The sequence below is a fragment of the Arachis stenosperma genome, chromosome 10, assembly GCF_014773155.1.
Source record: "Arachis stenosperma cultivar V10309 chromosome 10, arast.V10309.gnm1.PFL2, whole genome shotgun sequence".
NCBI lineage: Eukaryota > Viridiplantae > Streptophyta > Magnoliopsida > Fabales > Fabaceae > Arachis > Arachis stenosperma.
The window spans coordinates 92,144,858-92,169,179 of NC_080386.1; the positions used below are offsets into that span (position 1 = coordinate 92,144,858).

A 24,322-nucleotide genomic window follows, 5' to 3' on the forward strand; every position below is an offset into this window, starting at 1 on the left:
TAATTTGTTTTAATCTATATGTCCAATATAGAATATAGATACATACCAAGAGATGATTGAGGCCATTAATTGTTTTTTCTCACTTATCCCAAATAGCCTACCCTTTCAATCACCTTTGTTAACCCCCTTGAGCTTTTTTGACCCCCTCTTCTGTTTTATAACCACATTACTAGCCTTAAGCAGAAAAATAAGATAAAATCCCAAGTTGAATCCTTGGTTAGCTTAAGATAGATATTGTGTATAATTTAAGTGTGGGGAATTTTATGGGAACATGGGATGATAGAAAAAAAGTAGATAATTAAATTGAATAAGTTATCTCAAAAATTTGGGAGCATGCTCATGTGAAATTAAAATAAATTAAATTACCATGTGCATTGAAAAAAAAAATATTTTTAGTATTTAAATAAGGGGATACAAAAATTATCCCAATGCAATTATAAAGAATCAATGCACATGGGACAAAATTTAAAATTAAATTTGGTACATGAACATGTAATACAAAAGTGGGAAAATTTGGGTAAGTAGGTAAGAGAACTTTGAAATTGTATAAAGTATGTATATGTTAGGTGAGATCTTAGACTAATCAAGGATTCACTTTGTTAGCTCACTTAGCCTTATATATACATCTTTACCCTTACCTTAGTCCCATTACAACCTGGGAAAAGACCTCATGATGTTTGTATGTCTATATTCAATAATTGTTGATTGGTTAGATGAAGAACAAAGTTTTAGAAAGCATGACTAGAAAAGAAGAGAGTGATTAACCCTAAACACTGAGTGATTAGAAAGTAAAACACAAAATCCAGTGAGGGTTCAATAGCTCATTCTCATATATCCGTATTTAATTATTAATTGTCTTGCAAGTTGTGAACTATCTTTACTCAACTCAATTGTGACTGTGCTTTAATATGATTTGGCTTTAATTGTACATATATGATTCCTTGAAGATATGAATCAATTTAACTACATGTAAGCTCTCTATATATATATAGGTGGCTAATAACTAGAATTGCATGATTCATGTAGGTAGCTTGCATTTAGAATAGATTGCATTGCATAAGATTCCACCATTTTACCTTTACTCTTTTCTCTTGGATTTAGCATGAGGACATGCTATTGTTTAAATGTGGGGAGGTTGATAAACCCCTATTTTATTATTCATCTTATGCTTAAATTGAGTGTTTTTATCAAATCTTCACCCACTTATTCATGTAAATTGCATGGTTTTATTATTCCTTCCTTGTTTTATAATATATGAGAAAACATGTTTCCTATGCTTTAAAAATATTAAATTTAATTATCCTTTATTACCATTCAATGCCGTGATCTGTGTGTTGAGTACTTTCAAGCTTTATAGGGCAGGAATGACTTAAAGGATGGAAAGGAAACATACAAAAATGGAAGGAAAGCACAAAATGGAGTTTTTGAAGAAACTGGCAGCGACGCGAGCACATGGACGACGCGAACGCGTGCTTTGCATAAACTGCCATCTGCGCGAATGCGTGCATGACACGAACGCGTGACTCGCGGGAAACACAACTGATGCGGACATGTGAATGACGCGACCGCGTGTAAAAGCAAAATCCAGATCACGCGACCGCATGACCCACGCGGACGCGTAACGAACCCCACGTGCAGAAAATTGCAGAAGTCGGCTCCAGCGACTTTTGGACCCTTTTTGGTCCAAATCCAAGCCCAGAGAACACAGATTAAAGGCTATAAATTGGAGAATCCATCCATTCATCAAAAATATTTCATAGAACATACATTCATACACATGATTTTAGTTTTAGATGTAGTTTTTAGAGAGAGTGGTTCTCTCCTCTCTCTTAGGATTTAGAATTTCTATTTGGATTAGGATTCCTCTTAAAGGATTTAGGAATATTTCTTCTTCTCAATTTACAGGTTCAATGTTCCTTTTATTTATTTTCTCAATTTAGTTTATGAACTCTTTATGTTTGGATTGATTTTTTATTAATGCAATTTGAGGTATTTCAGATCTATGATTTTTATTTAGCTTTCTACATTATTGGCTTGTGTTGATTAATTGCTAAATCTTGAGTTGTCAAACTCATCGTGATTGATAATTGATATCTTTGCTAATTGATTTAGATTCCAATAACTCTAGTCTTTCCTCAGGAATTGACTAGGACTTTAGGTGTTAAATTGATTTATCCACTTGACTTACCTTCATAGTTAGAGGTTGACTTAGTGGGAGCAAAAATATAATTCTCATCACCATTGATAAGGATAACTAGGATAGGACTTTCAGTTTTCATACCTTGCCAAGAGTTTTTCTTTGCTATTGATTTAATTCCCTGCAATCTATTTTTCTCATTCAACCATTCAAAAACCCAAAAATACTATTTTTCATAACCCATAATAAGTCGTACTTCCCTGCAATTCCTTGAGAAGACGACCCGAGGTTTGAATACTTCGGTTATTTAGTTTTATTCGGTTTGTTACTTGGGACAACCAAACGTTTGTAAGAAAGGAATTCTTGTCGGTCTAGAAGCTATACTTACAACACGATTATATTTGTGAATTTCTTTACCGATAGAAAGCCCGATCATCAAACGGCTAAACCTAATGCAGAGCGTGGGCAGAGAAAAGAGAAATCAAGTTGTCCAAGCAAGGCAAAGCAAATACTAGCAAGGGAGAGGCAGTAGCGATGACGAGAGATGCACAGGCGATAACAAAGACCAGGCGAGCCACAGATGGAGGGAGACGATCCAATAATGGAGACACAGTGAGAGACGGCGTTACAAGACAAAGGAGCCGGCGATTGTGGCAGCAATCGTTCGATGGCAGTGGCTGGTGGTTTTCTTGTGAGTGTGAGAGACTGAGAGAGTAGAGAAGACCTTTGGTTTAGAGGCTTAAGGTTGAGTGAGTTTGAGAGAGAACGGGGGGGATCAGGCTCGAGCAATTAGGATTTCTTTCTTTTTTTTAAACTTCTGTCGTTTTGGGTGGGGGTGTTAAAAAAATCCGAACCGACCAGTTATTCAAAATCTTCGGTTCATCGATTTTTTCCTTCTTCGGTCAAATGTCTACTTCAAACCGATTTTGTGACTGATTTTCTAATTTTTTGGTCTGATCGATCGATTCAGTCCGATTCTAACAACTATGCTTTGTCTTTTAAAAGACAAAAGGTGTTTTTAAAAGAAATATGATTTTTTATGGTTAGAATCAAAATTTATGATTAGTAGAATATAAGTTCGTATTTACTTTAGATTATTATAAAAGAGTAGGCTAATTATATTTTCGGAGCTATTTTTTTTGTTACAAATATTATGAGTCTATCAATCCGTTAATGATAGAGTTTTTTTTTTTTTTTTTTGCTGCTAATTAAAATTTGTCACATGCTGATGACATTAATGTGTGAATTTGTGCTTATTAAATAAATCTACTTGGAATGAAATTTGAACAAGAAATTTAAAAGAGAGAAAGAAGCATCATGAGCTTCATATTATATGTTACCTTTTTTTTAAAAAATCTATTACAAAATCATATATTATATTTTTTACTGAATATATATATCTACTAAAATATTCATTTAAATATTATTTTTATATTTATTTAATTTTTATTTTATATTCACTCTTTTCTAAGTTAATTATTTTTTAATTGTATAAAATTATTAAAATAAATATTAAATTTTATTAAATATATATAAAAAGTAAACAAAAATACTTTTATTACTCATAAAATATTTACTAATTTAATTTATAGATGTTTAATAAAATTTAATATTTATTTTAATAATTTTATATAATTAAAAAATATTTAATTTAAGGAGGAGTGAATATAAACTAAAATATAAATTAAATAAATATAAAAATAATATTTAACTAAATATGTTATATTGTATATATTAATTAAGAAATCTAATATATGATTAGGGCAATTCACATAAATAAAATAAGTTGGAGAAACTCTTACGCAAATATAACATTGTGAAACTGCAGACGAAAATGCAACAATCACGATTGTATGTAATCCGCGACACCCTAATGCGGATTCCAAATACACATAATTTGCTACACCTTGTCACGGATTACGTTAAGAAGCTAATTTCACATAAACAGCTACATCCTTTAGCGGTTTATGAACATATGGGCACAAAGCATATTCTGCTACACCCTATAGCAAATTATGAGGAGAGTGGCTTACTTTGGAATAAATACATGAATACCAGTGTAATAGTAACAACCCATGATGCAAAGTGCATGAATTCATACAAATGTAATCGTCATAAGCAATAAGTCGTACAAAAATAATAGCCACCAGGCATTAACACTAACACAAAATAAGTTAACTACATAAGTCATACAAATATAATAGTCACAAGTCATTAAGACTAACAGGAAATAAATAAGTCATAATTCATATAAATATAACAGTCGGAACTAACACAGCGGGCACTACTGCTGGTCACCATCATCATCATGGTCGTCCCCAAATGGACCAAGTAGGTGCGATCCTGTGCCACATTGAGTCGGACGCCTAACTCTGGTCGCTCGCCGATCTCCGGGTTGAGCATCCTGTAGCCCAACTCCAAATAAAGATGGCGGCGTCCCCCCCATGCCAAACCAAGTGTCGTACGGGCTGCCTGCGGACTCATTCAAGTCTATCGACAGTTGGGACTCAGGAACCTGGGACGACACATCTGCTGGCTGTGGCCTGTACTCCGGAGGCTCGGATGGACCTCCTGGGATTGGACTCTGGTACTGCTGAACGTCGTCACCCCGTATGATCTCAGCAAAATTCGCATAGAACTGTGGCCCAGCTAGCTTCTCGTCCAAATCCATGGTGAAAGTAGTGGTAACAAGATCAGCAAACATCTGTGTGCTACATTCATTCAATACCTGAGAGCTAGATACGTGAGTAAAAGGTGTACCATCCATACTAGCCTCCACAGTGCCACCAGCCTGAGTGTCAGTAGGGTGACCACGGGACGATCCAGCCTCGTCATCATGGGGGACGGAAGGTGCTCGTCCAACACGAGCTGCCCGTTGTCTAGCACTAGATCGACACAGGCGATGATCTGCCTGACCTCCGCCATCACCACCATCAAGCTGCTCCTCCTGAATTATGTCGTCGAGCTAGCGCCACTCCCGATTAGTGGCACGTGTACTAATGCGTTGTCTCTGCTCCACGCATCTGTTATCGGGCATATTCGACGCTGGAACTCTAACGGGGGCCTGGGACGACCCTCTGAGTACAGCATCCTCCAGAATTTCAACTGGCCTGGGATCTGCGAATGCAATCCCCGGTGACAGAATTCTATGTGCAACACGGTACCACCAGTCCAGGAACTCAGCAGCTGGACCAGGATCAGCCACCCTCTGGATACTCAACACAGAGCGAACTATAGGGGCCTGGATGCCAACAGAAAAGAAAAAGTGTCAAAACCCTGCAGTCTCAATGTGGGGAATCGCCAAAAGATAGATGACTGTAGCAACTGTAGGGGCCCAGCCAAGTTGGTGACGTTTCTGTTTGCCCCCTGTAACACCATAATTAGCCTAAGCCTTACCTTGTGTCGTAAAGCAAAGGTTAATCAAAGGTTACGATATTTCTAAACTTATACATATCATATATAGAAGGAATTAATAATATCTAGAAGCCCGATGAAGAATATAGCTCAAAAATAGGATTTGAAAAACACAAACGTACTAGCGAAGATACTAACTTAAGGCACAAGAAACAGATATGATATAACAAAATATAGTAGTATAATATCATAAGAATCTAGCCTTGGCTAGCCATATACAGACCATATGTAAAACCAGACAGTAACAACAACTTATACAAGTTTCGTTCTCTCAATACAAGCCTCTAGGCCAAAACAAAATACAAAAGTGAGAGACATATATATACTAAATACACAAAAGGACTTCAAAGGTATCCAGATCCTCCGCTCCTGTCACCAATATAACAACTCACCGGGGTGGGTTGCGACCTGCATCTGAAAAATACATCAGAAATATGGTATGAGAACCAGAGGTTCTCAGTATGGTAACAGTGCCCAGTGATGTAGGATATAAGACCCCGGGATGCCAAAGGCAATCCTAGACTCCATATCCATCACAAGAATTCAAGCATAAAAGCATTCTAACCAAATAAGTATAATATGTAAAACCTTAACAAAACTTAAGCCATAGCACCATAAAAGGGTAATCTATCTTAGGAAATTTTTACTCTAATCAAACACCGCTATCCCACAGCCTTCACAAACCGATCCGCCATGCAATCCCATCGCCACCACCTTCCGACCCTCCTCATCCCAGTAAAAGCACAAGTATATACAATACAAGTAAAACACAAGAAGAAGCATATATAGCAATTAATACAAATAGCAATTAGACATGTTATAAAGATAGGAAAATAATATCAAGTCGGTAAAGGATACAAACAGGTAGAAAATGCATATGATGAATGCCTGCCCTACTGGCTGTGATATCACATTGTCGATTCAACTGCCAACCCGACACATCTCCATGGAGATGTTGCCCTTTGGAATCATGTTGTGGGAACCCCTGAGATATAGTGCTCGGATTACTATCCGGTGTTTTGCGCCTGTATGCTCTAATGATCTGAAGGGATGTGAGCGGGATCTATTGCCACCGACCTCACATCTAAGTGCAGGCGGGACGAACTACTGCCCTTACACCGCCGCTACCTCGACAGGCGGGATCCAACCTTGGCCCCTGCCGGGCGCATAGTGTCTCGTAATCTTAATGAAAAAGTAGTGCAGTGGTTTTCAAAAATATTTTTAGTACAAGATGGATCCATCACTTCATTCAGAGTCCTCGACTCTGTTCAACCATTGTTCGTTCACATTTCAGTTCCTTTATTTTTGCATCTCATTCATCAACCTTTCATCACACATCATTAACCCTTCCCCAATACAACAAAAACCTAGTACTCCGTTTGCTAACTTTTTCCAAATAACAATGTCTAAAACCCTTAAATCTTTTCCCATGTTTGAATATCCAAAAATATGCCCAAAAGTCTTAAAAAGTGTCATGGAAGCTTACAACCTCGTCGGGAAGGTGAAATAGTTGAAAACAAAGAGAAATTTGAGAAACAGGGCATGTGCGTCCGCACAGGGGTGTGCGTGCGCACGCCCTAGAAAATTTTTAAAAGTGTGCGTACGCACAGGTACCAAAACTTTCAAAAGCTGTTCACTCGCACGACCTATGCCAGCACCCCCTAACAGAGGCTCATCCAATCAAAACCAATGCGCGTTCAGCTTAGCCAGGTGGTACGACCCAGCCCTCTCCAAGTAAGGTATGATCCTATCATGTAGGTATATTCTATTGCCTATGAATGCTATAAATACATCGGGTTGGCTACATATTCAGAAATAAAGAACACCTGCTTAATTTCTAACAATGACATCACCAAACCATAGCTTACGTTTCAAGACTTAAACTACCTAGGTTTTAAAATTACTAATTTAACATCTACAACTTAAATTTCAAATTCTCTACATTTAATTTTAATTTTTAAATTTCAAATTTTAAATTTCAAATTTTGATTTTCAAAACCTAAGTTAAACTAAGGTTCTATCTTTCTAATTAATAAATAACTTCCTTAATATTAAATAAAATATACATGCATCATCCTATTGAAAGAAAATAAAGAGACTTACCTCTTTAGTGATGGTTCCGGCTACGTGAGGAACGCGGTTGAGCCGGTATAACCGCCATTCATCTTCTATTGTTCCTCTGCTCCAAGAATATCCTCTCCCTTCTCTCTCTAAGTCTCTAACCACTCTCCTCAAATGAAATCCGCTATCGCCTCACGCGGTTTTTATAGTGAACCATTCTTCTCATAATCCGCTACAGGGTGTAGTGGAATATGCTTTGTACCCATATGTTTATAAACCACTGCAGGGTGTAGCGGTTTATGTGAAATCAGCTTCTCAACGTAATCCGCGACAAGGTGTAGCGGATTACGTGTATTTGGAATACGCGTTAGGTGTCGCAGATTACATACAATTGGGAATGTTGGATTTTCGTCTGCAGTTTCACAATGTTGTATTTGCATAAGAGTTTCTCCAACTTATTTTATTTATGTAAATTGTCCAAATGTAATATATTTAAAAAAATGTAATATATAACAAGAATAATTATGCTAAAATTAATTACTAAAATTATTTGTTAGTATAAAATACACATTAAAATATAAAATACACATTAAAAACAAATTAAATTATACATATATTTATATAAAAATATATATTAACTGATTTTAATATACAAATAGCATTTTTATAACAAGAAACATTCTAATCTAATGATAGTCAACATCTCTCAATGGACAAAAAATTAATTGCTACCGTAGCAAAAAGATAGTAACTGAATAATATAGTTCAAAAGGGTGACAATTTAATAAATAATTTTTAAAATAATAATATTTTAATTAAAAAAATTAGAATGATGAATTATGACTTTTAATTGTTTATTTTAAAAAAAATTATATGTACAGTGATATTATAAAAATTGTAAAACACATAGCGCCATTAGGGTTCACAAACGCTTTGTTAGGGTTTTGATATAGCGTCTTCATGAGTTTGTCACTCCTAGTCTTCTTTCTTGGTCTTTTCTCTTTCAATTTTTCTCTCATTTTCTAATTTCTTCTAATATTTTCTTTTCTTTTTTTCAACCATTCTATTTTTTCTTTCAAACTCTCCTACAATCATTAACTACCCACTTTGTTTTGGATGGAAGGCAAATTCGCCTATTCCTATGAACTTTGTCAAATTTATAAAGTTTGCCCTATGCTTAAACTAACTTCAAATGCTTCAATTTATTCATAAAACAACTTCAAATATTTGTATGCATGTGCTACACACAATCGAACAAATAATAACTTAAACATATAATTTCATCTTATTTTTTCTATGAATGTTTAAGAATACACATTTTTAAAAAATTAATATAAAAGTACAAAAATATAATATCATGTCTAAATACATTTACTCTTATTTACTTCTCGCGAAGACAACGATAACATTATTGTTGTTGCCGCCAATAATATTAAAAAAAAAAGTCATGTTTATTATCTGTCTAATATTCAACTTTTGAACTTCTCATTCCAAAAATTAAACTAGATTTTTTTGAATTAAAAATTTTGGTCATAGTAAATGTTCTTCCTAAATTAAAGGCACAAATGTATATTTTTGATGAAGTTTGTTGAGGAATTCGATAAACTTTGGTTAATATGCTGAGTTCCCGAGAGAGACACGGTACTGAATTTTTGCCCAGAGATACAACGAACTTGCACTAGATTCCAAAAAATAATCTCAAAGTAATTTTTCTGCAAAAATATTTTTTTTATTTATTCTTAAAAAAATCCTAAATAGATATTACTCTCATAAACAAAATTAAAAATAAAAAATTTTGGCTACTTTTGATTCTTAAGTTTGGTTCCAAACTTTTTCGTAACAATTAATCCCATTAACTAGGTAATTAATTAAAAGAACGGCTCTTTTTATGATAATTTATTTTCCTCACCAACCGTTCATTCTATGAACCTTCGTTCTCTTATACAAGAAGTAAGTCATCACACACTTAACATAAACAAATACCCCTCTTACTACCACCATCCGCCATGGATCCAAACTCCAACAAGGAGGTTCTCCGTGAATTCCCCCGCCTCTTCCGCCAGTACAAAGACGGAACCGTCGAGCGATTCATGGGCACTGACACCACCCCTCCCGGCACCGATCCACTCACCAACGTCCAATCTAAAGACGTCACCATCAACCCCCAAAAAGGCGTTGCCGCCCGCCTGTACCTCCCACCAAACCCCGCCGGAAAACTCCCTCTCCTCATCTACATCCACGGCGGTGCCTTCTGCATCTGCTCCCCCTTCAATACCACCTACCACCGCCACCTCAACACACTCACCGACGAGACCAACGCCGTCGTCGTTTCCGTCCACTACCGCCTCGCACCGGAACACCCCCTCCCCACCGCATACGACGACACATGGGAAGCCATACAGTGGACCGCCACACACGCCGCCGCACACGGAGGCGGCCCTGAGCCCTGGCTCAACGACCACGCGGACTTCTCCCGCGTGTTCTTAGCCGGAGACAGCGCCGGCGCCAACCTTGCTCATAACATGGCCATGCGCGGTGCTGTCGAGGGTTTCGGAGGGTTCACTCTCGACGGCGTCGTTTTGATCCATCCGTACTTCGGTAACGACCAGAGAGACGAACTCACAGAATTTCTTTACCCTTCTTACGGAGGGCTAACCGACCCGAAAATCCATCCGGAAAAGGATCCGAACCTATCGGGTTTGGGATGCAGGCGCGTGTTGGTTTTGGTTGCGGAGAAAGATTTCTTGAGAGAGAGAGGGAGGAGTTACTACGAAACGGTTAAGGGAAGCGCGTGGAGTGGGACGGTTGAGATGGTTGAAACTGAAGGAGAAGGACACGTGTTCCATTTGATGAACCCTTCTGCCGAAAAATCTGTGGACCTTGTTAAACAGATTGTTTCCTTCATTAAACAGAGCCAGTGCTAGAGACCCTGCCCTTTATTTTGTTTGTCCTAGCTTGATTATGAGTGAGACCCACAAACTTCAATGCCTTTTGGGTTGTTTCTTTTCCCTGTTTTTTGTGCTGTTATTTGGTATAGCAATAATAATAAATTGGATGGTCAAATACTGAAATGTGATCTTCTATTTTTACCTTATCGGATATGATACTGTATACGGAAGTGTGAAATGAACTGATACTGAATACTGGTAGTTACTGCTCTATTTCCGTTAGTGGAATCTTGATATCCACGTTTAACGTCCTATATCTTGACTTTTCTTGGTATTCAATTCTCATTATTCTTTTTCAGCTTATTTTTCAAAATTCGCACTCATATTCTCGTCTTATCTTGAGGGTTGAGCAAAAAGTTTTAATATCCCAGGAAAAATTAACTGCTTCCATGTGTTAAAAATTTTTTATTTTGACATTCTTGTACCACCTTTTTTTTATTTTAACTTGCTTGTATCTGTATTTATTACTAGTTTTAACATAATTTGTAGCCGAAATTCACCTTAGTTGAAGAGTCTATTTTAACATCAGCCAATTCGTACATTCTGTATCGTGCTATCATATTTGAATATTGTGTGATTCGGTCTTATGATACTCCTCGACTGTTGCGATACTTTTTCAATTCGACTCATATAATACAATCAACGTTTATATTAGTCGAACCTCATGACTGGTCGAAATCTGGTACTAACAAATTACCCCCTTAAAATTTATCTTTTCAAAACAATGAAATCTTTTCAATAAGTGAAATGATAAATTTTATTTGATCACGTCCCTGTTACATGATGTCGACGGTTACAAAAAAATTGAAACGGCTCGCGCATTTTTCTAGGCGTATGCAACATTCCTTATGGACTTTAATGGGCCTTTCAATTTTAAACCCTTCATATTCTCTTAGGGATTTAGTTACTTTCCATTTTCATCATTCCCATCTTATTTTCATCACCATCCTTCATTTTTTGGAGTACTTTTTCTCTTCTCCGAGATTTTCTTTCCATTTTCTCCATGGATTCTCAATATATTCTTCATTCTATAGCAGTACTCCCACTGTTACTATAGCATCCTCTTCTTCCACTACCGGGAGCACCACATCGTCTTCTCTTCTTGCTTTTACTACTGCTGCTATTGTGGCTACTGCTTTTGCTCCTAGCAAGGTTCTAAAAGGCGGACCGTCATTAAACCACTCTAATCACTAGTTTACTAGTTTACTAGTCTAATCGGTTTAATTATGGTTCAATCGAAAAAATTATTTTATAATAAAATAATAAATAAATTATAAATAAACACTCTAAAACATAATTATAAATAAAACACTCTAAAGAATCATTGTCCAAGGTTTCTAATTTTGCTGACAAATAATTAAGTGCTATTAGAAAGTTTCTCTGGAAAAGCAAAGATAGCCGCTAAGTTGAAAGATGCTTCCCTACCTCCAGCTAGATCAAATTGTAACAAAAATTCAGAACAAACAACAAAAAATAAAAACAACAATTAAGAGAAAGGATTCAATTTTATTTTTATCTATTTTTTATTTTGTGCTAGAAACTTGAAATTGTATTTCCCTACTTTTGGCTAGAAAAACCATACATTTTTAATTGAGCAGCAAAAGAAGCAATATAATTGAGCAAATCCATGATGCTGTTTCCATAATTCAAGAGAAGAGGAGATTCCATCGAAGGAAGTTAGTTAAATTGCTTCCGTTACAACCATTACTAGTTATTTATCTTCCCTTGCATTAAGATTAGCTGTATCATTCGAAATGGGAATATTAGCAGCCAAATTATTATCCATAGATGTATTATTATCAGCAAATTTTTCTTAGTTTATATTATTATCCATAATTGAAATAAATAAACCACCAAGGCAGTCACAATCTAAGCAAAATTAAATCATAAAACTGTAAAACAAACACAATAACTCAACCACACATCACTAATCAATTATCACAACACATTCAAAATGAATAATCAGTAAATTAAAATCACAAGTTCACAACACACAAAATAGAAACACAACAGAACCAAAGCTAATCAATAATCAAATAATTGTTTAAATGCGACAAGAACAATAAAAACAAACAACAACAATCAGTAACAATAAACACAACAGTAAATAATTAAATAAAAAAACACATGAATAACAAGAACTGTTCCATAATTACTGTAAAACAAAATAATCTAAATTACTCATAACAGAGAAACCTAAAAAAATCATTACTCATAACAAGAACAACTCAATAATGTTCATTACTCATCATCAGTAACAAAAATTAGTCTGCAATTAAATCATTGATTATGAATGAACAAACTTAATTATATTGATTCAATAAATCTAAGAAACTCAAAACAGATATAAGCAAGAAATTACTTAGAAAAAAAATGAACAAAATAGAGATTTAGGGTTTCAGATGAGGGAGAGAGAGCTCAGATGAAGGCTAAACAGCGTTGGAAGCTCAGCCAAAATAGAGGCTGAAGCGTAGCGATAACAGTGGGCTGGAGCAAAAATGAAGGCTTGAGGTAAGCTCGACCAAGCGACGAAGAGGGAGCACCACGGCAGAAGCACGACAATACAGAGGCGGCGGAAGCTCAAAACAGATGCGGAAGCTCAAAACTGATGGGAAAGCGTGACGAGCAGATGAATTTTGATGACCATGGGTGCAGTGCGGACGGCGGCGGTGCAGATCATGACGGCGGTGGTAGTCGGCAGCTGTGACACAGCTTGAAGAAGAAAGCAAGGTTGGAGGCTAGGTTTTTTTGAGGGAGGGATTGAGGGAAGCAGATGCATTGGTGATTGAGGGATAAAGGGAGGCTTCTTTTTATTTTTTTGGTTGAAAAGTGGAAACCGGCTGGGTCCCGATTTGGTCAGACTGGCCGGTTCCCAGCTAGTTCAGCAGTTTTTTGCCAATTTTCTGATTGATAGTTTTAGGAGACTAACCGGACCGTGGTTACTGCCGGTTCTGAATTAGACCAGTCGGGCCGGCCCGTCCATTCTGATTTTTAGAACCATGGCTCTTGGTGGAACCTCCACTGCTCACATTTCTCCCTTGTAAGAAAAGGATGATGATGATGTTCAGGTCGTAGCACCTTCTCCTCTGGTGGCTAATGTGTCATAATTCTATAATGATGATGGCATTACGCAAGCTTCCAATCCTGATGTTGAGACCACTGAGATCTGAAGGAGCCAGGTATTGCTTTCATTCAAGGTCACAAATGTCTTATATTCATATTGGGGCCACTTTCAACTCAGGAACAAGTTGAATCTATCTCTTCTTTCTTCCCATCTCCCCCTAAATACATTCATTGAATTTTTTGCAAAAAATGTTAGGGCTACTTACTTTGCTAGTCGAGTCTTTAAAAATGCACCCCCTAAGGAGTCTAGCTCTTTGTTCTTGACTTAGATTTTGAGACTATCTTCGACCCATAAACCTTTATGGAAGTCATTTAGAATTATTTCTGCTCTTAAGTTAGCCAATTTTGACTTGTCTTATACTGCACCTCTCTTAGGGTGTTTGTGTTTTTGGTGCCTAGCCACTAATAACTTTGATTTCCTTATGGAATGATGGGCTCGACCTTGATGGAAGTTTTTGCCGTGGCTGGCATTGCTCCTGACGGAGATGATGCATGTTGGGCTACTGAATACCCAAATGCTGTTTTCGATATCAATTTTGACTCGACGTTTGTGTCGGGTTTTATTCAAAATAACATAGGGTCTGAGAGTGACCTTATTGCTGAAAGTGAATGATAAACCTATATTTTATGGTAAATTTTGGATTGAAAAGAGTGAATTTTATCAACTTATCTTACATTTATTCATTGAAATAGCATATTTTTGTGAATTTCTCTTAATTGTGCTTAATGATTAAAAACATGCTTTTTAGGCCCTTAAATTGCTAAATTTAATTCACTTATATTCCATTTGATGCCTTGATGTATTTATTGAGTGATTTCAGGCTTAGAAGGCAAGGATGGCTTGAAGAATTGAAGAAAAAGTATGTAAAAGTGGAGAATTCATAAAGAAATTAAGTTTTGAAAATCTGCCAAGGCATGCGTATGAATCTTTTGGAAAATCGCTAATTTGCGTGTACGCATGTCTCATGCGTATGCATGACTGTCAGCACGTGATTTACTTAAGTAAACACGTGGGTCGTGATTTCAAGCCAATTTTGGGCCTAATCTAACTCATTTATGAAGCATATGAAGGCATGACCATGGGGGATCAACCAAGTAGTCATAGAATACTTTAGAACCATGTTTTAGGATAGAATTCTAGAGAGAGAAGCTCTCTCTTCTCTCTAGAATTTAGGGTAGTTTTAGGTAAAATTCTCATGAATGTAGATTTTAATTCTTGTTCTTGTGTTGTTCTCTTTACATTTTCTTATTCTATTGTCTCAATTTGCCTAGTCTCTCTTGTTAGTTTCTTTATTTTGTCTATTTTAGTTTATGAACAATTATTGAATTTCACTTTCATTTAATGCAATTTCGTATTTTCATGTCCTTTGATGTTTGTTTTAGTTGCTATTATTTTCTTGCTTTGGTTAATTATAGTTTTTATAATTCTTGTATTTTATGATGTTTGCCTTTATTGCATTCTAGGTATTTGATGAAATATTTCCTTTGATTATGGAGAAGATTTTTCCATTCTCGGCTTGGGTCTGTAACTTGGGTGACCTTGAGTTACTAATGTCCAGGTTGATTGATAATTTAGAGATTTTAATTAATCTTGTTTCCATTGACGCTAGTCTTTCACTAAGTTAATTAGTGAGTTGGCTAGGACTTATGGATTAGGATTAGTTAAGCCCATTTGACTTTCTTCTGATGTTGGGAATGACGAAGTGGGTTCACTTTTTGTAATTATCATATTATGGTTATTAACAAGGAAAGTGATCCTTAACCATCAACTCTTGCCAAGATCTTTCTTGGTTGATTTCCTTAATTATCTTAGTTTAATGGCTTTTGATATTTAGTTATTGTTTATTTATTCAATTTCTTGCTATTTACATTTCCATTTGTTGCTATCAAGCCCCCATTTTCATAGTCAATAATTGAGCACTCGATTGCAATTCCTAGGGAGCACAACCTGCGATTTCGCTGCTGGTTATTTTGGTTTGTATTGTGACATTTAAACTTTGATCAGGTTGGTTATCGGATTAGGACTATACTTACGACGAAATTCTTCAGTAAAAATTCTAAATTGACATCTAGCCTGCATCAAGTTTTTGGTGCCATTTCCGGAAAATTGTAATGGTGTTATGATGCGCCACTATTTCGTGATACATTTTGTGCGTAATCTAGAGGATTTCATCAACTTCCTTCACACTTATCCACATAAAATGCATGGTTTTATGTTTCCTTCCTAATTTCGCTTAATGGTTGAAAACATGCTTTTTAGGCCCTAAATGAGCTATATTTTTATCTCCCTTTATTACCATTCGATGCCGTGATCTGTTTGATAAGTGATCTCAGAGCTTATAGGGGGTAAGAATGGTCTAGAAGAGGGAAAGGAAGCATGCATAAGTGGAAGGAGCATAAAAAATGGAGCTTTGGAGCACGAGCATCGACGCGCATGCGCAGACGATGCACACGCGTGGAGAGCTGGATCTTGAAATTGGCGCGCGAAAAGGGATGCATATGCATGACTGGCCAGAACTCTCATCGACGCATACGCACGCTTGACGCGTATATGTGGATCACAAAAGACTATCGACGCGTACGCGTGGAGCGCTGACGTCAGGATTTTTGCTAGTAAAGAATTTTATAAAAATAGTCGCGTTGTAGATATAGTTTCTAAACCAACAGAAATCCCTTCGTACAAACGATTTGGTTGTCACAAGTAACAAACCCCTTTTTAAAATTGATAACCGAGTATTTAAACCTCGGGTCGTCTTCTCAAGGAATTGCAGGGAGGTATGTTCTTATTATTGGCTATGAAAAAGGTAAAATTGGGGTTTTTGGAATTTGGACAATGGGCACAGGTATTTTTTCAAAGCAATAAAAATAAATAAATAACTGTAAAATAAACTCTTAGCAAGGTATAAGAACTGGAAGTCCTATCCTTATCAATTGTGATGAGAATTGGATTTTAATCCCACTTAGTTAACCTTTACTAAACAAAGGAAGGTCAAGTGGACTAATTAATTTGATACCTAAAGTCCTAGCCTTTCCTTTGGAAAGGCTAGAGTTATTGGAACTCAAATTAATTAGCAACTCCCAATTTCAACCACTGTTTTATTTGACAGTTCAAGCGTCACCAATTACTCAACCAAAACCAAAAGGGTAACAGGAAAATCCAAATTATTTATATAAATAAAAGACAGTAATCATCAATTTGAAATACCTCAAAATCATAAATTAATAACTCAATCAAATATAACATGGGCAATTATAGCCAAATAAAGAAGTTGAGTTGAACATAGAAATCCATAAATCAAATTGAGAAAATAAATAAAAGGAACATTGAACCTGTAATTGAAGATGAAATAATCCTGAAGTGATAAGAAATCCTAATCCTAAAATAAATTCTAATCCTAATCCTAATCCTAAGAGAGAGGAGAGAACCTTTCTCTAAAAACTACATCTAATCTTAAAATTATGAATTAGAGAGCATGATATGAAGTCCCTTTCATTCTTCCACTTTGCAGCCTTTAATCTGTGTTTTCTGGGCTTGAAACTGGGCCGGAAATAGCCCAGGATTCGCTGTTTGCGAAATCTGCCACGCTGATTTTCGCAGATGCGACGCGTCCGCGTGGATGACGCGTTCGCGTCGCCTATCTGTACGGCCACTATGGAAATTATATATCAAATCGAAGCCCTTGATGTTAGCTTTTCAACGCAAGTGGAACGGCATCATTTGGACCTCTGTAGCTCAAGGTATGGTCGTTTTAGTGCGAGAGGGTCAGGCTGACAACTTTGCAGTTTCTTCAACTTCTTGTATTCCTTCCACTTTTGCATGCTTCCTTTCCATCCTCTAAGCCATTCTTGTCCTGTAATCCCTGAAATCACTTAACACACATATCAAGGCATCTAATGGTAATAAGAGAAGATTAAATAAAAGAAAATAAAAGCCAAAGAAGCATGTTTTCAATCATAGAACAAATTCTGGGAAGGAATTGTAAAATATGCAAATAGTATGAATAAGTGGGTAAAGAGTTGATAAAATCCACTCAATTAAGCACAAGATAAACCATAAAATAGTGGTTTATCAACCTCCCCACACTTAAGCAATAGCATGTCCTCATGCTAAGCTCAAGAGGAACTATAAAGATGAAGAGGAATGATAGAATGTATGAGATGCAACCTATGAATGCAACTAAATGCAAAAATGTTTCTACCTACTTGGTTAAAAATAAATAAGTTCTCCAAGACAAACATAAATCAGATTTCACTAATTCAAATCATATAAAATAAAGACAAGTAAACTTGTAAGAAGATAGCTCATGAAAGCAGGGAACATAGAATTAAGCACTGAACTCTCGCTGGTAGTGTATATCACTCTAATCTCTCAAGTGTATAGGGTACTTCACTCTAATCTTCTCTAATCATGCTTTCTAAACTTTGTTCTTCATCTAACCAATCAACAGATATTTAGTATATCAATGCAAATATCATGAGGTCTTTTCAGGGTTGTAATGGGGCTGAGGTAAAGGTAAGGATGTACATATAAGGCTAAGTGAGCTAACAGAGTGAATCCTTGATTAGTCTAAGATCTCACCTAACATATACATACTTTATAAAATTTAAAATTCTTTACCTAGTTACCCAAATTTTCCCACTTTTGTATTACATGCTCATGTATCAAACTTATTTTTGAATTTTGTCCCATGTGCATTGCTTTATTTTGTATTTGGAGAATTCTTTTGTATCCCCATTATTTAAATACTGAATTTTTTTTTATATATGCACATGGTAATTTAATTACTTTGATTTCACATGAGCATGCCTCCCAAAAATTTTTATTTTGAAATATCTCTATTGTTTTCATCTTTCTACCTTGTTTCTATCATCCATGTTCCCATAAAGTTTCCCCACACTTAAACAATTACACAATTTCTATCTTAAGCTAACCAAGGATTCAACTTGGGATTTTTATTTTATTTTTCTGCTTAAGGCTAGTAATGTGGTTATAAAACAAGAGGGGATTTAAAGGCTCAAGGGGGCTAACAAGGGTGATGTAAAGGTAGGTTAATTTGGGAATGGTGAGATAGAATCAAACAATGACCTCAATCATATGCAAGCATGTAAATATACTAAATAATGGACATATAGAATGGAACAAAGTAAAGATTGCAATTATAGAGAAGAAAACACACAAGAATAAAATATTATGGTTAAATAATGTAACCATGCGATTAAGCTCAAAATCTCACAGGTTGTGTGTTCTTTGGCTCAAAAATCATGTTCCAAATACAACTTCCAAACAAGTTTAACAAAAATTTTTCAATTTAAATTAGTGAAATATAAAAAATTTCTTGAAAAAGAAAATATTACTTCAACCAAGTAGTGACTAAATGCATAAAATCAAACAAACATGCAAATGCAACAATTAACAAATTAACATTGGTGTTGAGAAGGGACTAACTAACCTGCGGAGATCGGTATCGACCTCCCCACACTTAAAGATTGCACCGTCCTCGGTGCATGCTGAGATGTGCAGGTGGATGGGGGTTGTAGTTCCTCAGCTAGTGCTCTTTGTGTTCCTTTCCTTGCTGGTGGTTTGGGAGTAGCTTTCTCTCTTTACCCTTCTTGGTGGCCATCCTGAAAGGGGAAAAAGGAAAGTAACAAGTAAAGCTAGGGGATCCAGCAAGGAAGAGAGCGGAAAAGGTGGTAATCAATGCACAGTAAAGAAGAATGATGTTAACACATGGTCATGACTACATGTGAAAAGTTCATCAAAGGAAATATAGCAAGTGCATGTAATAACAATTAAATGCAAGATGTTTATTGGCATGCTGGTAAAGGCATGAGTAGCATAGATCAAGCATTCAATGTCCAATTTAGATTACCAAGTCTTTCAAACTAACAACATGTTTGTAATGACAATTATATGTAATGAATATGATATGAAAAAGGGTTTCGTGAAAAGCAAGCATTCAGAGTAGTAGGATAAAAGATATTGAAAAATAGTGCATAATGCCATACGGGCACTTTCACAAACACTTAGCATGCATGGTAAATAATCTAATGAAAATAATAAATTGAACATGCAAGCAACCCTTAAAAAAATTAATATATAATTGCCAAACAATTTTGCAACAATCCACAATGACCCAAATAAATTTCCAACACCAATGAAGATAATGCAATGAATGAGGGTATGCAAATAAGTTGAATAAAATGAAAGAAAAGAAGAATGAGAAGGGAAAGAAGTGAGTAAGAAAGGAGGGAGGGAAAAATTAGGATTTGGGGAAGAAAAGATAAGATATTTGGCAAATTAGGATAAGCTGTGCGGCGCAAGCGACACGGACGCGTGGGGCACGCGGTCGCGTGACTTGCGTTTGAAGTTAATCGACGCGATCGCGTTGGTCATGCGGTTGCGTGACACGTTTTATGCTACTGGCGTGAGGGCAGTCTCGCGCTCGCACAACTCTCTGTTCAAAATCTTATTTTGCCAAATTTTGGGTGACGCGATCGCGTGGTCGATGCGATCGCGTGAGTGGCCAATATGGGGATATGACGCGGACGCGTGAGCCATGCGTCCGCGTGGGTAGAATTGTGCATTCAGCACCAATCCACCACCACTCTCGCACAATAATTCGTTGTGCACCCTTTTTACGTCGAAAATCAGGGCACGCGGTCGCGTGGGTCATGCGGTCGCGTGGGAGGCCATTATTCCCATGTGACGCGGACGCGTTGGCGACGCGGTCGCATGGATCGATTTGTGCCACTGGCACGCCTCCAGCCACGCTCTAGTGTGACTCTCTGTTCGTTTTTATTTTCTCCCCTCTCCTTGCGACGCGGACGCGTCGCTGATGCGGTCGCGTCGCGTGGCATTTTTTTTTATGCATGAAAAATGCAGAATGCAATGCTAATATGAATGTTATGGAAAACTCCAGGTTCAATATAATAAGATAAAAGAAGACTCGGAAACAAATAAAACTAGATAAAAATGAAAAAAAAAAACGATCATACCATGGTGGGTTGTCTCCCACCTAGCACTTTTAGTTAAAGTCCTTAAGTTGGACATTTGGTGAGCTCCTTGTTATGGTGGTTTATGCTTGTACTGATCCAGGAATCTCCACCAATGTTTGTATCTCCAGTAACCTCTGGGGTCCCAAACTAAGAATGTAAAGCCCTTAAGAAGCTTCAAACAGATTCTTAGGCTCCCGGGGTAACAAGTGTCAGAGCAGATTCCAGGATCCCAAACCTTACTTTTACACCCATTTGTGTCGGGATCTGTATCTTTCCAGCTGGGTGATAAGTAATTTGAATTCTCACTGCAGCTACCAAACAGCTTCCTAGACCCATTCAGTTGAGCTTTACACCAACCTTTGCATTTAAACTTTGAGCTTCCAACCATGATAAACCTTGCAGGACAATTCTTACCACTGGCCATCTTCTGCTTACTCTTAATGTCACAAAGAGCTCTAAGTTGACCATCCGTCTCCAGTAGCCCATATTCAAGTGGAATTAGAAAGCTAAAGGATATGAATTTGACCCACTTGAATGTTGTGAAAGATGATTGCAACTTAGGGGAAGGTGTTTCTAATGAACGTGCAAGCTCCACTCCCTTGTGCTCTTCTTTGACATCTTCCACCTCTTTGTAATCTTCAATATTAACCTCTTCCTTTTGGTGAATTTCTTCCAATTTAATCTTTTCTTCATTGTTCACCAAGGGCATGGGATGTTGTGTTTCATCTCCTTTAAACTCCATATCAAGTCCAATGGAAGAGGATTCAAATGTAGATAAGAATTCATCAATGATTGAATCCATCTCTTGATCGTCTCCTTCAAAGTCCTCAACTATGATATGCTTTGGAGGTTGTACACCCTCCTCAACATCAGCTTCAAACGTCTTTGAAGGGTGCTCTATAACTTGACTTTCCCATGGAGGTTCAGCATCTCCTAAGTCTTCAACCACTGCCTCCTCTTCTTCTTCAATAATTCCGGCTTCCTCCACTTGTTCCAATATCAAATCGTGCTGCTCACTATCCACCGGAGTGCCCAATTTCCCCTTCCTGTTACATTCTTCAGTAGATTTCCCACATGAAACCATGGGGGTTCTTTGAATGTCTGAACGTCGAAAAGGTAATCGATTTCTATCTTGATCCAGGTATTTAAGTATGCAATCATATTCGTTCTCGATGATTTTCTTTTCAACTATTTCTTCACCTTCAAGCACAAAATCCTCCTTGTTGTCTTCTTTCACTAGTTCTTCAACCGCGCTGTCAACTTCAAGGGTCTCTACTACCTTCACCTTTAGTGCCTCCTCGAGCTCCTTATGGAGTATGGATTCGCGAAGATGATCCTTTCTCTTTTGTTCTATGTCAATAGTATCAGTGGGATCATGTTGCTCTTGGATTGATGGATGTTGGTGCTCTTCCACGGATGGTGGTGATGGGATGGGTGGATCATTATGTGGTTGAGATGGAAGTGCATTGGAGCTTGAGGGTTGTATATTGAAGGTATTTGGTGGTCCGATTTGGGCAGCGAGAGCTTGTATAGTAGAGTTCAGATTGGCAAATGCTTTCTTCATGGAGGTTTGGGGTGGATAGGAGGGTTCATTTGTTGGGAGAAAGGGTTCATGGTAGGAAGGTGGTTCGTCTTGATAATGATAAGGAGATGGTGTATATTGAGGTGGTGGTTCTATGTATGGTTCATTTGGCTCACAAGGTGGTTGGTATGGTGGATACGGGGTGGGGTCATGTGGAGGTGAATGGTGGAAAGGGGCTTGTGAGTGTGGTGGTTCAAAGTTATGTTGTGAGGATGGTCTATAGGCACGGGGTGGGGCTTGTTGGTAGTTACAAGGTTGTTCACCATATCTTTCAGCTGGGTATGCATTGTAGAATGGTCGTTGTCCATGATATCTTGGAGGGTGTTGTTGCCTAAAGGATTGATTAGATCCTCTTGGCTCCATCCATCCTTGATTGGTTTGACCTTGATGCATATTCCTGCTGTGGTTTCTATTTCCTTCAACAAAGTTAGAACCAAACTCAAAGCGAGAGGGGTGAGAATTCATAGTAGTTATCAGAAATAAGGGGGAAAAAGGAGAAACAAATAAACAAGTAAAAGAAAAATATTTTTTTTGAAAATATTTACAATAACCAATAATAAGGCACACGTTTGCAATTCCCCGGCAACGGCGCCATTTTGACGTCAGGATTTTTGCTAGTAAAGAATTTTATAAAAATAGTCGCGTTGTAGATATAGTTTCTAAACCAACAGAAATCCCTTCGTACAAACGATTTGGTTGTCACAAGTAACAAACCCCTTTTTAAAATTGATAACCGAGTATTTAAACCTCGGGTCGTCTTCTCAAGGAATTGCAGGGAGGTATGTTCTTATTATTGGCTATGAAAAAGGTAAAATTGGGGTTTTTGGAATTTGGGCAATGGGCACAGGTATATTTTCAAAGCAATAAAAATAAATAAATAACTGTAAAATAAACTCTTAGCAAGGTATAAGAACTGGAAGTCCTATCCTTACCAATTGTGATGAGAATTGGATTTTAATCCCACTTAGTTAACCTTTACTAAACAAAGGAAGGTCAAGTGGACTAATTAATTTGATACCTAAAGTCCTAGTCTTTCCTTTGGAAAGGCTAGAGTTATTGGAACTCAAATTAATTAGCAACTCCCAATTTCAACCACTACTTTATTTGACAGTTCAAGCGTCACCAATTACTCAACCAAAGCCAAAAGGGTAACAGGAAAATTCAAATTATTTATATAAATAAAAGACAGCAATCATCAATCTGAAATACCTCAAAATCATAAATTAATAACTCAATCAAATGTAACATGGGCAGTTATAGCCGAATAAAGAAGTTGAGTTGAACATAGAAATCCATAAATTAAAGTGAGAAAATAAATAAAAGGAACATTGAACCTGTAATTGAAGATGAAATAATCCTGAAGTGATAAGAAATCCTAATCCTAAAATAAATTCTAATCCTAATCCTAATCCTAAGAGGGAGGAGAGAACCTCTCTCTCTAAAAACTACATATAATCCTAAAATTATGAATTATGAGAGCATGATCTGAAGTCCCCTTCATTCCTCCACTTTGCAGCCTTTAATCTGTGTTTTCTGGGCTTGAAACTGGGCCGGAAATAGCCCAGGATTCGCAGTTTGCGAAATCTGCCACGCTGATTTTCGCAGATGCAACGCGTCCACGTGGATGACGCGTTCGCGTCGCCTATCTGTACGGCCAATATGACAGATTATATATCAAATCGAAGCCCTAAACGTTAGCTTTTCAACGCAAGTGGAACCACGTCATTTGGACTTCTGTAGCTCAAGTTATGGTCGTTTCAGTGCGAGAGGGTCAGGCTGACAGCTTTGCAGTTTCTTCAACTTCTTGTATTCCTTCCACTTTTGCATGCTTCCTTTCCATCCTCTAAGCCATTCTTGCCCTGTAATCCCTGAAATCACTTAACACACATATCAAGGCATCTAATGTTAATAAGAGAGGATTAAATAAAAAGAAAATAAAAGCCAAAGAAGCTTGTTTTCAATCATAGAACAAATTCTAGGAAGGAATTTTAAAACATGCAAATAGTATGAATAAGTGGGTAAAGAGTTGATAAAATCCACTCAATTAAGCACAAGATAAAC

At 36.9% G+C, this 24,322-nt stretch overlaps 1 protein-coding gene across 1 annotated transcript; it reads left to right on the forward strand.

Moving 5' to 3' along the window:
- The first annotated feature begins 9,510 nt into the window (after window positions 1-9,510).
- LOC130956367 (2-hydroxyisoflavanone dehydratase-like) lies at window positions 9,511-10,683 on the forward strand. The gene has a single exon (XM_057883403.1). It carries the CDS (start codon window positions 9,619-9,621, stop codon window positions 10,534-10,536), a length of 918 nt encoding a protein of 305 aa, XP_057739386.1. The 5' UTR covers window positions 9,511-9,618; the 3' UTR covers window positions 10,537-10,683.
- The last annotated feature ends 13,639 nt before the right edge of the window (window positions 10,684-24,322 follow it).

Excerpts from the sequence above, each read along its gene's own strand:
- LOC130956367 (XM_057883403.1), top strand. The coding sequence starts at position 9,619 with ATGGATCCAAACTCCAACAAGGAGGTTCTCCGTGAATTCCCCCGCCTC.